This window comes from Sitophilus oryzae, unplaced genomic scaffold (assembly GCF_002938485.1).
Source record: "Sitophilus oryzae breed Bouriz unplaced genomic scaffold, Soryzae_2.0 scaffold_864_pilon_pilon, whole genome shotgun sequence".
Taxonomy (NCBI): Eukaryota; Metazoa; Arthropoda; class Insecta; order Coleoptera; family Curculionidae; genus Sitophilus; species Sitophilus oryzae.
This window is the reverse complement of record NW_022147488.1, coordinates 2,054,886-2,071,695: the sequence shown is the minus strand read 5'-3', so window position 1 is coordinate 2,071,695 and position 16,810 is coordinate 2,054,886. Positions and strand designations below refer to the sequence as shown.

The 16,810-nt window shown below is 33.2% G+C and overlaps 1 protein-coding gene across 1 annotated transcript in view; it reads right to left on the bottom strand.

Annotated features, from left to right (window-relative positions):
• The window catches only part of LOC115890418 (homeobox protein B-H1-like), a 156,034-nt gene that overhangs the window by 70,625 nt on the left and 68,599 nt on the right, over window positions 1–16,810 (bottom strand). The window contains exon 2 of the mRNA XM_030910647.1: window positions 5,001–5,220. Within this exon, the coding sequence (XP_030766507.1) occupies window positions 5,001–5,220 (220 nt within the window). The remainder of the gene's footprint in view (window positions 1–5,000; window positions 5,221–16,810) is intronic.

The window sequence follows — 16,810 nt, the reverse complement described above, 5'->3', positions numbered from 1 at the left end:
TGCTTAGTTTCGGGGATACAGGGTGTAGAAATTTAATTTTTATTTCGATTTTTTCCGAATTATTTCTGAAGTAACGTCAATATTTGTATGAAAATTGGTGTCTGGAAGTTTTTTGACATGAGAAATTTGATTTTGATACTAATATGACTCCTATTTGTAGGGGGCGCCACGTACATGTGTTTTAACTGTTTTGAAGCGTAGTAACTTTTCGTCCGTACCTATATAAAACTACTTAGTAAAAAATATACATATCCGCGATTTTTTACGTATAAAATGTCTCTTGGTAAAAATCGCTCCGGTCAACCATTCTCAAGATATTTAGATTGGAAATAGTCAACACATGTCATTATTGACAAAAAATAAACACGTTGAGTAGATACCGTATGATCTAATAAAAACGGCGTCAGCGATGGCTAAGAAATGAAGATTGCTGTCATTTTATATGTAAAATTATATGGGAAATGTCATCGATCGTCATTTTCAAGCCAACTGGACGCCATTTTTTTTCGATCATACGGTAGTTGTTTGACTGCAATAATAAATTTAGGAAATTTTATTTTTTTAACTAATCATATGATGATAAAACAGTTTCTGTTGAACCTTTAGCACAAAAACATTTCAAATTTATAATTTCAGTCTAATAACTATTTAGTCAACATGTTTAATTTATGTCAATGATGACAGGTATTGATAATTTCGATTCCAAATATCTCGCGAACCATTACTCGTAGCGATTTTTACCAAGAGGCATTTTTTACGTAAGAAACGTCGTGAATGTATATTTTTTTTCCTCAGTAGTTTTATATAGGTACGGACGAAAAGTTATTAATCTTCAAACCAGCTAAAAAATATGTAGGTGGCACCCTCTTGCAGTAGGAGCTATATTGACATCAAAATCAAATTTCCCATGTCAAAAAATTCCCAGACACCAATTTTCATCCAAGTTTTGACGTTACTTCATAAATTATTTAGAAAAAATATTAATAAAAATGAAACTTCTACACCCTGTATCTCCGAAACTAAGCATTTTAGAACATACATTTATACAAACTTTTTTACTTATTTTTATATGCGGAATATGCTGCCGAAGTTTCCAGAATAGAGTTCGGACCACCCTGTATAGATTTGGTTTATCTAACTATTTATTTGAATACATAGATTTGGTTTATCTAACTACAAACTTGACACATAAATACTTGTCTGTCATTTTAAACTTTGGGTAAATTAAATTTTCTGTCATTTTTTGGATGTCGTCTGTCGAAATCTTCCCTGACTCGTTGGAACGGGCTTTATCATTAAACGCTTATCAATACAGACTACATACAACTCTATATAGATGAACTTGTTTTAAAATAGCAGTATTAATTATGACAAACATTTGAAATATGAAATAATATAATTTCGTATTCTATTCCTTTCCTAACTTATCATAAATTCAATCTGTCACACTAAAAACGACTCATTACGAATAATCGCTTGACAAACTTTATCTCCGCTGTTTTGTTAATTAGTTTAATGTCTTCGCTACAATTAATGAAATTATTCGAACTAATTAACTCGAAGCGATTTAATTTGTTTAAATTAACATAATTACTAACGTTAATTTATCGAATATGCTAATATATGCTGGTATTAAAAAGTTTATAATAGTATGAAATTGTAGTTTAGCTGGGTGCGCAAGAAATAAGATATGGAACATTCAATTAGTCCTAGTCTATTAGTTTTTTTAGCTAGACGATTTAGTTATTTTATTTTACGTTTTATTGAGAAGGTTTTCGACGAAGAGTAATGATATATAAAACAACCCCAGAGTTCCCAACTGGCAAGGGATCGTATTCCCTTGCCAGGAAGACGCGATATCCCCAAAGCTGTTTACAGCAACACTTGAAGAAATCTTCTGTCAACTGGACTGGACCAACAAAGGATTAAACATATATGGAGAATATCTCAACCATCTAAGATTCGCTGATAACATAGTCCTAATTGCCAATAGTCCTGAAGAACCTCAAGCACAGACTAACGAACTAAATACAGCCAGCAATAAAATGCGTCTCAAAACGAACTTAGCAAAAACTAAAGCAATGTACAATGAACTAGTGGATAGAAAATACATTCTAATAAATAACAAAGCGCTGGAAATAGTAGAAGAATACATATATTTGGGACAACTAATACATAGTTCGGGATCTCTACTACCAGAAATCAACAGAAGAATGAAGTTTGCATGGAGTACTTATGGAAGAAACTCAATCATATTCAAAGCTAGAATGCCACTTTATCTAGAGAAGGAAGCACTCGACCAATATGCATGCGAAACCTGGACACTTTAAACGGACATCATAAGGAAACTGCAAGTCGCACAACGCTCAGTGGAATAAAATATGCTGGGAATAACCAAGAGAGACCGTAAAAGAATAGAGTGGATACGACAAAAGACCTAGTTAATAGATGTCATCCACAGAGTCAAATCCCTCAAGTGGCAACGGGAAGGACACCTGGAACGAAGGACGGATCACAAAAATTACAGCATGGTACCCGCGAGGAATTAAGAGACCTCGAAGAAGACCGAACCTGAGATGGGACCATGATATTAGCAAATTAGCAGGGATAACTTAGCAAAGCCAACAATAGACAACAATGGGCCCAACTACTGAGACTAAGAGAGTATCTAAATATGTCAGGGAGGCTACACCATAATTGGAAAAATGATTGAATAAGCTGAAAATGATGATGATTATTATTACTATTTTTTTTTCACGATTCTATCGGTGGTACCATGACGTGTAGCCGGAATATTTCCATTCAAGGCTCCATGTTCATTACTCTGTGGACTATGTTCACCGTACCCAAAATAGCTGCTTTAATACATTGACTTATGATATTTTCTGGTAACTTCAGCTCCTTTAAGTTCTTTTCAAAATCAATGTCAACCAGACCATTGCTTGAAATCATGAGTGGTATTACTCGGGTTGCTTTTAGATGATAGGTTTGCCTCATATCGAAAGCCAAGTCTTGATACTTCGAAATGTTTTCTCTTGCAGTTTTGACTACGTTGTGATCTAGTGTTACAGCTACGTCGATTAAGTAGGCTTTCTTTTCGTTTTTATCTATCCAAACAATGTCCGGCTTTTTATGAACTACTGATCTGTCTGTCTGTAGAATACGCAATCTAGTATACAATCTCCGTCAATCTCGCATATTGCTCGATGAAGGTAAGTATCCCTTTGCATAAAATAGGTTGCTAGTTTGTTATTTTGTCTGTTGCATGCTCTTTCAACATTGATAAGTCCTCTCCCTCCATGGATCCTGGGGAGATACAACCTGATTTCTGAAGACGACTTTCCGAAGCACCATCGTGCAATATGAACTGTGATAGTGTTCTAGTAGCTCTGTCTATTTACTGCAGCTCTGTTTTGGCCCATTTCAAGGACAGGAATTGCCCATCTATTGACTGCTGCAATCTTCTTTCTGTCCGGTAAGTATGTTTTACAAACTGTTTTCACTCTCTTTAGGTAAGTATTTTTCATTCTGGTCTTCATTTCCTTATCCTTGATCTGCCCCGTTTGTAACATTCCAAGATATTTGTATGCAGATGTTTTTAATGTCTCTATCTTTGTACCATCCATTAGTGTAACATTGTCATGACTTATCAGCTTACCTTTTTTGTGGTGTACAGTAGCACAATTTAGATAAGACAAATTCCATATTATTGATTAGTATTATTTTGTGTTTGCGTTTTAAAATATATCAACATTCCTAAAGTAGAGCCAATACCGTATGATCGAAAAAACAAACAAATTAACACTAATTATAAGAAATATTCAAAAATAATAGACTATATAGAAATTTCCAGACATACAAATACCATTTAAAATAATTTTTATTTAATATAAAAATAAATTACAACCTTCTTCCAAGTCCAACTGGTAGGAAGCACTGTTAAAAAATAAAGAAGAGAACGGTCCAAGTAATGAAGTCTAGAGCTTGACCTTCCCGAAATTATCATCGATTATCATTCCCCAGCCGTTTTTGATATAGTCTTTTTTTTCGAAAAGTAGTGTCTCATCAAACTCATCAAAAATAAATAAACCTGGAGGTATTATAAAGAGCCCAATGACCAGTCTGGCCCTGGATCAGTAATACCAGATATTTTCGTTGGGGGATGGCGGGACTGGAACACAATAATAATTGAAGATTTTTTAGGTAAGGCTTTGAAGTATTTTTATTGATTCAGGGGTACTGAGACACCCAGTATGCATAAAGCTTTTGCATTGGAGATAATTATATCTTTATATATATGGCGATATTAACATTTATATCAAAGAAATCGAACAAAGAGTATTATTAATATGTTTTTGTTATCAATTCATGCCTGTAATTGCATGTTATAATATGTAATAATCTATTTCATTTATATGTAAATATGTAGATATAAATTGTTTGCTTTGTTAATTGCTTACAAAGACTTTAATAATAAAATGTATTAAACAAAGCTCAACCCTAGTGAAATTCTTTGTTTCATATTCATATATCAATATTTAATTGGTTGTAGAATCGGAGTTCTACAGAATCGGAATCCATGTAAGCTCTTATGTCTTCAAGAAAAATGTCAATCATGAAAAGTATAATATCTATAAGATATACATATACAGGGTGCCTTAAATAAGTGCAAATATTTTTAAGGGTATTATATTTTAACCCCAGAAACACGAGTATGAGGTTTTTTTGTATATATACTATTTTGCACATAGTATTAGATCTGTAAAAGTAAAAAGTGGAACAAGCCAATAGCAATTTCTCAAAATCCAATATAATCTAACAAGGACGTTGGTAAATTGCTTAGAATCTTGAGTTAACTTCTCGTCACTACAAACTCTAATATAGTACGAATTGGCAAGAAATACAAAATTGCCGATCTATGTCTCTTTATCAAATTTCTTAATAATAAGAACTGATGAACAAATTTCTTAATAACGATTTTAATTATTATAGATATTTACCTCCTGTTTTGGTACCACGTTTTGACTTGCGTATCTGTCAGACTGAGTTTGGCGGCCAGTTCCATCCTGTCCTGGACGCTGAGGTATTTCTGTCGTTCGAAGCTCTTTTCCAAGGTTTGTAGTTGGAGATCGGTGAAGGCTGTGCGTGCTTTCCTTTGTTTTTTCGACATCGCGCTACTGGAGCCTTTGGAGGAGTTGAGCGAATCGTCACCATTTTGTCCTGCAAACGAAAGAGGTAAGTATAATAGAAAATAGAGTATAAGGTTAAAACACAGATTTGGTATGCATGGTGGTTTAATTTTTATTTCAATTTTTTTCCAAATAATTTTTAAAATAACGCCAATATTTTAAAAAATAAAAAAATATGAAAATTGGTGTCTGGGAGTTTTTTGACAAAAGAAGTTTGGGGGGATTTTGATGTCATTTTGACCCCTACTTGTAGGGCACGCCATCTACATATATTTTAACTGGTTTGAAGAGTAATAAATTTTCGTCCGTACCTGTATAAAACTATATATTTAGTAAAAAAATATACATTTACGAAGCTTTTTTGTTAAAAACGTGCCTGGGTAATAATTGCTACGAGTAATGGTTCTCGAGGTATTTGGAATCTAAATTATCAATACCTGTCATCATTGACATAATTAATTAAACATGTTGATTAAATAAATTATTAGACTGAAATTATTGTTTTATCATAATTTTTTTAAAGAAAAATTTATTACTATTTTAAAAAAACCATAATTTCCCAAATTTATCATTTCAATCAAATCAAATAACTATGTATCTACTCCACATGTTTATTTTTAGTCGATAATGACATGTATTGTCTTAATTGACTATTTCCATTCTAAATATTTTGAGAACGGTTTAACCACTTTTACCAAGAGACATATTTTACGTAAAAAATCACGGAAATGTATATTTTTTCACTCGGTAGTTTTATATGAGTACGGACAAAAAGTTATTACTCTTCAAAACGGTTAAAACACATGTAGGTGGTGCCTCCTACAAATAGGAGTCATATTAATATCAAAATAAAATTTCTCATGTCAAAAAACTCCCAGACACCAATTCTCATTCAAATATTGACGTTACTTCAGAAATTATTTGGTAAAAATCGAAATAAAAATGAAACTTCTACACCCTGTATCTCCACAACTAAGCATTTTAGAACATACATTTATACGAACTTTTTTTATTTATCTGCAGAATATCCTGCCGAAGTTTCCGGAATACAGTTAGGACCACCCTGTATATTATAAAAGACAAAAAATGTATTAAATACTAGAAGAACCATTTAAAAAAAATAACTCAGGCGTCGGTGGAGTTGGAAAATATTTGTACTAAAATTTATGTAGGGTTGTGAAATGTTAAAGAGGTTAGCAAAACATAGGCACCTCAAAACTCATTTAAATCGGAAATACGGTTTTTATAACATCATAAAAAATGTGTTTATTTTTTTAAAGTTTAATGCCCTCTAACTGACAAAAAAAGTACTTTTGTCTAGAGGTAAATTGTGCTCAATGAACTTATTTTGATTTCAAAAATACGTTGTAGTTCATGTCCACGGAAAATTGAGACACCCTGTATTATATAGTGCCTTAAATTAGGCATTTCTTTCAATTTATTAATCGATCCTCGTAATAAGCGATAAAGACCAGTAGTATGCGTGTAATTTACAAAGTAACAATAAACTACTAATATGCACCTGAAATGATGAAAAAAAAATGCACGCATGGCTACATAGAAAAATGCATCCCTTCGTAATCATACGTCGAAATGTATTATTTCCTCATTTCCAGCTCTTGCATGCTCAGCGCACAGTTCATTCATTGCAATTTTTTCAGTCTGAAATTAAACGGTCATTGATATTTACCTACTGTAAAGTGCTAATAAAATCGCTGAGAAAGTACGGTATTTCCTTTTAACAGTCTTGAACAATTGCAAGAATCTTTTATTGTAAAACTCTGGTTTATCATAAATAAATAGACCTATAGTCTTGAAATTTTCTCTATTTTTTAAGGCACATCTTGATGGCTTCTGTTTGTTTTTGCGTATGTCGAATTGTAATTTACTTGTATAATTTAAGCTTGTTAATAATTAAGATACGTGGGAAAAATATTTCAGAGACTTATACGCAGAAACAGATGAACCAATGGAAGCACAAGAGACAAGCCAAAGAGATAATACAGAAGATCATGATCAAGATAAAATACCAAACGAGCTAATAAAAAACGCAGGCACGGCTATCATAGAGGAATACACAAAACTGTTTAACATTATATTACAACATAAGAAAATACCATAAGAATGGAAACAAAGTATAACAATACCCATTTTTAAAAAGGGAGATAAAACAGACCCAGCAAACTATAAAGGAATAACATTACTGAGCACCTCGCTAAAACTTCTGACTAAGATCATTGCGGACAAAATCTCCTCAATAGTGCCAATAAGCGAGGAACAACAAGGATTCCGAAGAAACCGATCAACTACCGATGCACTATTCATATTCAGGCAACTCTCTCCAGCCTATCTATGTTTTATAGATTTAACAAAGGCCTTTGATAGAGTCCAACTAAAAGACATCATCACCATCTTGAAAAGCAGTAATGTCTCGAAAGAACTCACAGAACTTATCAAAGACTTAAACACAAACACAACAACCCAAATAAGAACAAACTTTACCTTAACGCAGCATCTTCGAACTACAACTGGTATTCGCCAAGGCGACAGCCTTAGCCCTCTGTTATTCAACACAATCATGGAACAAGTAATAAAAACCGTCAAGAATACTGGATTAGGATATCGAATGGGAATGCATAAAGTAAACATATTATGCGATGCCGATGACGCAGTACTTATTGCAGAGTCAGAGGACGACTTCCAAAGAATGCTACAAGCTTTTAACAGACAGGCAGAAAAACGTAACATGCAAATTTCCACAAATAAGACCAAATGCATGACCATTACAAAGGAGCCTCTACTGTGCAAATTGGTAATAAAAAACAAAACTATTGATCAGATAATGTCATTCGAATACCTCGGATGCAAAATTACAAGCTCAGGATTCCTGGAAGAAGAAGTAAGGAAACAAGCCAATAAAGCTGCCGCAATATCAGGACATCTTAAATATCTCATATGGAAAAACAAACATTTGAGTACAGAATGTAAGTCAAGAATATACAAAACCTGCATACGACCAGTGATGACATATGGTGCGGAAACCAGAGCTGAAACATCAGCAACAAAGAGAATCCTACGAACTACTGAAATGAAGACCTTAAGAATGATAACTGGATACACATTGAGGGACAGACAGAGAAATGTAGACATAAGAGAAAAGTGCCAAACAAACGACGTTGTCAGATGGATAAGGCAGAGAAGAAGAGAATGGAACCAGCATGTCAATAGAATGGGCCCCGACAGAATGGCCATAATAATTCGCAACAACGTACCCCATGGCAGAAGACCTACTGGACGACTACCTAAACGTTGGCAAGACAGTTGGCAGTCAACCTCGCAAGAGTTGCTTAGACGAGGAGGAAACCGGAACTAAACAGGCCTTCTAAAAGAAGAAGAAGAAGAAGAAGAATTTAAGGTCAAAATCGAACCAAACTAACATACGAATTCTAGTTTTTTATCTGAAAAAATAAAAAAGTTATAGGAGTGAGCCACTTTTGAGACGCACCCGGTACAGGGTGTTCCATTTAAAATTAATAAGTTGATACCTACTGTATATAACGGGATATACCACCGTCTTGAAAATATTTTAGCTGTATACAGTATGTCGCCTCGGGTTGTCCTTCAACTCTAAAAATCAAAGATCACGCGAGCGGGTTTTTGAGTTTAAGAGTTGATCACATTTTGATTTTGTTCCACCCTGTATTACCAAATAACTTTGTTGGGGAACGTCACATCAAATAGTTTTATAAGAAATTATTCTTTACTGATTTTTTAACAAGCCTTTATTAGCTCATACATTTTTTGGCACATCTTCGTTTACATCTGTAGATCTGTAGATTATAACGTCCTATAATATGAATTACATGCGCAGAACACACATAAATGCTATATATTTGTTACGAAATTAATATTCCCAGCTTTAATGCCTAAATAATGATTAAATAAGAATGAAAAAACATCATAAATTCTTCCAAACATCCTATTTCTGAATTATTCGCCGCTATTTAAATCTGAAATTCACCCTTTGGCAAATACGGCACAAAAACAAACACAACAAGAGTATACGCGTTATCAAAACAGGAAGCCCTCTAAATTGATCGCCCATTGTTCGGCGCGTCGCGACGCCAGAGTGGATGGGAAGGAGCGTCGCCGTCGACACAGGAAGCTGCGACCAATCAGCGCGGGGCAGGGGAAACGAGGCGATTGCCCCCCCGGTCCCTATCCGAGAGTGCGAGAGGAGAAAATGGAGGTGTCAAGTGGGGATTTGGGAGAGGTGTGAAGCGGTGGTGGAATCAAGCGGAATATGATAGAAATGGTTGTATAATCTGGAAATTGACCAAATTTTGTATAGGCTTGGTGCATTTCAGTTGATTTTAACAAATTCCGACCGCAGCGCTTCAACGGCAAAAATTAGAAATTATCAGTGTGTTTTTCACGCCGCGACGTCATGTTGATCGCATTAAAATAATATTGAAATCGTGGTTTTAACATAATATTTAAGTACCTATTTTAGTTTTTTTCTAGTGCAGTTATTGATACTATAAAACACTCAGGTACGAGGTTTGTGTAATGAAACGCTGTTACGGGTAGTAAAAAATGTGTGAAAAAGAATTCGAACTAGGCGGCGTGTTTTGTTGTGACAATTTCAAATGCTAATAAAATTGCCGAAAAAATGTTAACGCGTAAAGGAGAGCGTAATAAGGGCGTTGTTGGGTGCAATAACATTCAATAACTCAACTTTCCCGGATATTCAACTCTTCCGAAACAACATTTTATAGCTCATAGTTTCTCACACCGCGCACCGAGTCAAAAGCAAAAATGGATTCAATTTCGACGAAACAAGTGAGTAAACAAAGTGCTCGTTACATAAGCAAAAAATTATGTAGACATATACATACTATGAGAGAATCAAATATAATTTGCTATATTAATAGTATACTTTTTTTAATCAGCTAGTAATTAAATGTTTTATGAACATCTCCTAAAATTACAATTATGTAGCATTAAAAATTTCGTTATAGCCGAAATAGCCCCAATTATGCCCCACTAGAAAAACCGGTGATTAAAACTCTGCGCGCTACCCTATTTGAACTCATCTAAAATGTTTTTTTTAACCGGAATAATAAATTATAATACAAGTTAGACCTTCTGAAGATATCAAAATATTTACTTTTTATTTTTATTTTTATAATTTTCACAAATTATACTTCCTAACACTTTTAAAATAATTTAATATCAATTTCTTCGTATATTCGCTATTTAAACCCGTATTTTTCTATATACTAGTTGTTTACGGTATTCTCCGATGGTGGCAGCACCGGCGGAGAATGCACCAAGCGTATAAATTCTTCCGGGTGGTATCGGCATTGGAAACATAGGAAATCCCATGTAAATTTGGAACTGTCCAAATATTAACTCCCCTATTGAGTTTGCAGCGAAGTCGTAAATAGTTTTTTTTAAAGATCAGGGTATGCTGTAAACACATGCCAATTTTGAACAATTTTGGGCAAGCCGTTTTTAACTAATTTAAGAAAAACTGCATCTATTTTTGAACTAAATCTGAACAGGTAACAAATGCAAAGCCAGAGGTAAATTCCAACATACCGTCGTTTGTCAACTTATAATTTTGTCAATGTAAAATTATATTTTCTAAAATATTTAGGCTTTTGTCTAAGTTGAACAAGTTTTACATTACAAAAATGAATATCGGGCACACTAACCGTAGGTACTATAAGATAGTAGAGTAGACAGCACAATTAATTGCATTTAATCATAGGTTGACAACTTAAGGTATAGTCTGTCCAACGACAAAATCCTTGACAGCGATAGATGTGTCTGTCATTTTAATTTCAAGGTAGTTTATTTTATTTTACAAAGAAATAAGTTGGTACAATTGGAACGCATAATTAATATATTTCACGGATGTATACTTTGAATAAGAAGACTAAGGAAGGAGCATAATGCTATCCATGTATTCATGCATGGTGGGCGGAAAAAGCGCCATAAAAGCACTCTAGGGTGGGGATCCTTGACAGTTCTGTTTGACGATTCATTTGACACATTTGAATTTGATTTGAAATTTTGGATTTGTCAGTCTTTACGGAGCTTATTTTATGTTATTTATTATTTATTCTACTACTGATAGTTGTATAAAGGTAGTAAATCTAGATGGAAATTGTGGCAGCACTTAAATTAACAGTGACACTATCGCGATTTATCGAAAAAGACTCTAAAATAGTTGGTTGTGTACCGTGCGGTAGATCTCGGCAAAAATTGAGTGAAATAATGGAACAACTTTTCGCTAGTAAGTGACTATATAATATACATACGTGTAGTAAACCGATCATTTATGAAATTCACTTAAATTAACTAAATTATATATTTTTCTTGCATTTTAGCTTTTATTTATTACTTGTCAAAGATTAGATGTCAAAGAATTTATATACGTTAATTTGACTTACCTGCTTCAGTAGCGTATCGGATGTTTGTGGTAATAAATACTTAATATAACTTATCTATTTTTATTAGAATTATATATTTTTTATAACAATTTTAATAACTACCAACATTTATTCACAACGTAAAATAAAACAACAAATTATTGAGTCTACCCCACGTCCAATCTCTACATCTAGTTTTTTACATTTTTTAAATAAAATTAGAACGACACTGATAAACCGGAATTTAAGTCGGCCATATTTGAGGCCCATCGCGGTGTACCTAAGATTTTTGATATGCTCCTTCCTTAGTCTTCTTATTCAAAGGATGTATATATAAAAGTATATTTAAATTTTGAGTGATAAGTGATTACTTCAAAATATTGTGAAAAAAATTGTATGAAACTGAAAAAATCTAATCTTGGTTAATTAACTTTAATCTTAATTTTTTTCTGCAGTACTAAAATGTATTATTTACCTATAGTGTGATATTATTTTACAGATACTCCAGTTTTTTGTACCATGTACGAGATGGTATACAACTTTATTTGTGGCTAATACAACTCTCTGGCCATAGACTCTGGCAAACTGTGTCTCTGGCGGTCTCTGTGCACCGAATATTAACTGTAAACTGTGGTCTGGGTCAACATTTAATTTTCCCTCGAGTTTTCCTCCACTTAATTTTAAAAAACACGAAACACAAGTAACAACACAGTCCAAAATGTAAAATGCAAAATATTTATCATTTCTATTTGACATAATTTGACACAAAATTATAACCTCTAATTTGGTAAGAGTTTGACAACTCTTAAAAATCTTAAGTCGAGTTCATACAGCGTCCGTTTGTCGCTCATCGTTGCGTCAAACCAATAATATTGAAATAAGATCTGTCATTTTTGAAATAAACCAATAAAACTGGTTAAAAATAACAAGAGACGACGCATGACGTATTTATTTATAAACCCATCCATAGTTAACTTAAAAAATATTAGAAACTTTTTTAGTGAAATAAATGGATTGGTATGGAAGTCATCTGCTTTTTTTCTGTCATCGTCTGTCGAAATCTTACCTGAGAAAAAAAACAGAGTATATGTTGACATTTGCCTGGTTTTGCATTGTTACCTGTTCAGTTTTAATATAAAAATAAATGCAGTTTTTCTTGAATTAATTAAAAATCGCTTTAATTAATTAATTTAAAAACGGCTTATCTAAAATTGATCAAATTTTGCGTTTTAGTGAACCGTTTTACGAAAAAATTGGTTGTGTGTGTAGCTGGAAAATATTTATATTAAAATGTATGTAGGAGTGGGGGTAGTTTTACTCTTCTCATACTATAAAAATATAAAAAACATAGGCACCCCAAATCTTATTCAAATCGAAATAATGGTTTTTAAAATATCTTAAAAATATACTTATATTTTTTTATGCCCTCTAACGGACAAACTAAGCACTTTTGTGTAGAGGTGAATTGTGTCCAATGAACTTATTTTGATTCCATAAATACATAGTAGTTCTATGTCCACCGAATATTGGGACACCCTGTATCCCAAGAACTTAAATGTTCTCGAGGATATTAAGAAATAGATTTTGAAAACTATAGCAGCTATTTCCAAGTCAATTCCACTTTAAAATTATTCGCCAGCTCGAATAAGAGCCAAATTTTCGAAAATAGGACTTTTTGACGATCAATTCCAAAACTCTAAGCTGTCTTTTTACTTTTCCAATTGAGTTCGGTCGTAGTTTCAAACAACACGATGTTCTAAAAGCTTTTTGTATCGATTCAGGAGAGGATTCAAATTTTATTACTTTCTCGCAGATAGCTTTTGCTCCTTTTCATGCGAGCTTTTGTAGCCAATAAAGTTTATTTATTTGATTTAATCTCCCTTTGTAAACATGTAAAATGAGGGGTTGATAGGGGTCGAATTTTGGGCGAGAAGATTTATAGAAAGGGTAGCAGAAAGTTGAGCAAATAGACTTATTAGATTTTTATTTCTTTATTGTTTGGGATGTGGTAAATTTTACTGTTTTAAAAAGTGTTCTTACTATACTGATGTTTTTATTAAGTATAAATCTATTTCTTGTGAATTTCCTTGTTTAAAAAAGTACATAAGTCAATACATTCAATTTATGGATAAATTTCTTTAAACTTTTATACAAAGATTCAATCAATCAAATCCGTTACATATATGCTGATGCTATGGAAAGAGGTTCAAAGAGAAATAAATAAAAATGTTAAGGCTTATAGATATACAGATATACATCCTGTTAACTCAAATGCTCTTTAGAGAATTATAAAATAGTTTTTTGATACTATAACAGATAATATCCAATTTTCGATAAAGGACTTAAGACGACCAATTCCAAAAAAAAAAAGCTCTACAGTATGTCCCTGGATTGTCTTTACAAGAGAAAATACTTTTTATTATTGACATTTTGAGAAAATTCATTCTTCATAAGAACTTTTTGCTTGTTCTAAAATGGCTAGGTTTTTCCAAATATCCACACCGATCGTTTTAGAGAAAATAAAAAAAAAGCATGAAAAAGTCCTAAAAATCGAAACGTTTCTAAGGTAATATAATTTCTTTTTCATTCTTTGCTAGATTATTATCGGCACAATTTTTATTAACGTCATATTTTTTGCTGTTTTAAAGTGTTAAAGAAGCAGAGAATCTATTTAGTTCAATGCTACGGAAAGGGTGATAATAGTTATCGAAAAATGTGATACTTTAACAACATCAAAAACTATGACGTTAATCAAAATTAATTATAACGATCTATCAAAGAATTAAATCGAAATTATATTACCATAGAAACGCCTTTTAATTTTAAGGACTTTTGTAAAACGTATTTGGAATTTATTGGTCAAAATTCAAATACATTTTCATGTTTTTTATTTTCTCTAAAACGGTATGGAGATTTGGAAAAGTATAAACGAGATTAACCATTTTAGAACAAGCAAAACCTTTTATGAAGAATGATTTTTCTGAAAATGTCAATTATAACAAAGTTTAAATAAACAACGCTTTATTGTACAAAAGCCAAAATAGCTTCATCGACAAAGCATTTACAAAAACAAAAAGCATAAAAACAAATATACAAATAATAGAAAAATGTCATACAATACAAATCAATTCAAAAAATTTACGTCATTAAAATTACAAATAAAACATACATGGACGTTGTAGAACACAGGCGTATCAAGAAAATTTTTACAAAGAAAAATTGTAAATGGATAAAATCCTGTTATATATCATGAAATCGAGAGTTATACAATATTAAATATTAAATACTGAATATTAAAATTTTGATCATCTCACACACTGGTTAAAGGTCTATTAACCAGTGTGTGAGATGATCAAAATTTTATAATTCAAAATTGTTCATGATCTCCCCAGTAAGTATGATTTCAGAGCTTTGCGAAATGCGGGAAATAATGAAAGTGACTTTATATTAAAAAGCAAATGATTGTGCATTTTCTTGGCATTGTACAGTATTGCGCCCTTAACGAGTTCTGAGCTCGGGGTTGGCAGATAAATATCGTGCTCCGCATTCCTCAGTGGATAGTTGTGAGAAGGCCTTTCCGGAATAGCAGATATGTGCTTGCGGATTAGGCAAACAGATTCAAAAATTAATAAGGAAGGAAGAGTCAGTATTTTGAAATTTTTAAAGAAATTCTGGCAGTGAGTTCTACTGTTCAGTCTCAATAAGTATCGAACTGCTCTCTTTGAAGTTTGAAAATACGATCAAATTTTGTCGCGCAGCAAGTACCCCAGAATGAAAGGGCATAACGAAGATGCGACTCAAAAAATGGCATAATAGACCATTCTAGAGGTTGATGAGTTAAGTTCCTTAGAAAGCGTTCTTAGCGCAAAACAGGCAGCGCTTAGTTTCTTAGATAAAAGCTTCGATGTGCAAGTCCCATTTTAATGAGTTGTCTACAACAAGTCCTAAGAATTTCACAGTGTCCACGACGTCAATAGTGGTGTTATTAAGTACAAAAGGTTGTATAGTACTTTTATATGACAAAACTTGAGTTTATGAAAGGTTGAGGCATAGGAGATTAGAATCGCACCAAGATTTAATGGTGCGTAAGTCACTGGATATAGTATTATACAGTGCCGTAACATCTGGGCCGCTCCGTGAAACTAGTATCGTCCGCAAAGAGGCAGATTTTACCGCTAATGTCTAGATTTGCAATGTCGTTGATAAACACCAGAAACAAAATAGGCCTTTTTTCATCTTGTAAAGACAATCCGGGCACATACTGTATAGCGATTGATAGCGGTTGAATGTTGAATGAGATGGTTGATAGAAAGGGTAAAAAGAGCTTCCTGTACATAAGGATCTGAACTCTTTAGATACTTATTTATTGGATGATCGAAGTTGGAATCTTTTAGAAAAATTCTTCCTTATATCTACTTCTTTATCACGCCCTCTCCTGCCGAAGGTTGGCGATCCAAATGGCAATTGTGGCTCTGGAAACTGCAGCCCGGAAGATTTCCGCAGACGAGCGTTCAAACCATCTCCTCAAATCTTTTAGCCATGAGTTCTGGCGTCTTCCTACTGATCTTTTCCCTTGCACTTTGCCCTCTATTATGAGGCGCAGTATTTCGTATCTACCACCTCTCATCACATGACCCAGGTATTGCATTTCTCTTTCCTTGATATGTTCAGTATCTCTTTTTGTTTCTGCATGCGCTGGAGTACTTCATTGTTGGTGATCCTTTGTACCCATGAGATTCGCAGCATCCGTCTGTATATATACATTTCGAAGGCTTCTATTCTCTTCTCGGTCTGTGAATCCAGTGTCCAGCTCTCACATCCATAGAGTAACACAGAGAAGACGTAGCATCTGGCCATTCGAGTTCTGAGATCCGCACTGAGGTCTCTTCTTGTAAAAAATGATTTCATTCTCACGAAGATTTTTCTCGCTTGCTCAATTCTTGAAAATATTTCTCTTTTCGGGTCGCACTGACTATTGATGTTAGCTTCGAAATACTTTTATACCTAAATCTACTATACCATATTTATTAAAAAAAAATACATAGCTAAAGAAAATATATGAAAATTTAAGCATAAGTTTGTGGCTTATTAGCAATGAAAATATCCAGAGACATTGATTTTCTTGGGAATTAAAACCAAGGAATGTTCTAAGTATTTGTAAACGACCACTTAATTCCGAGA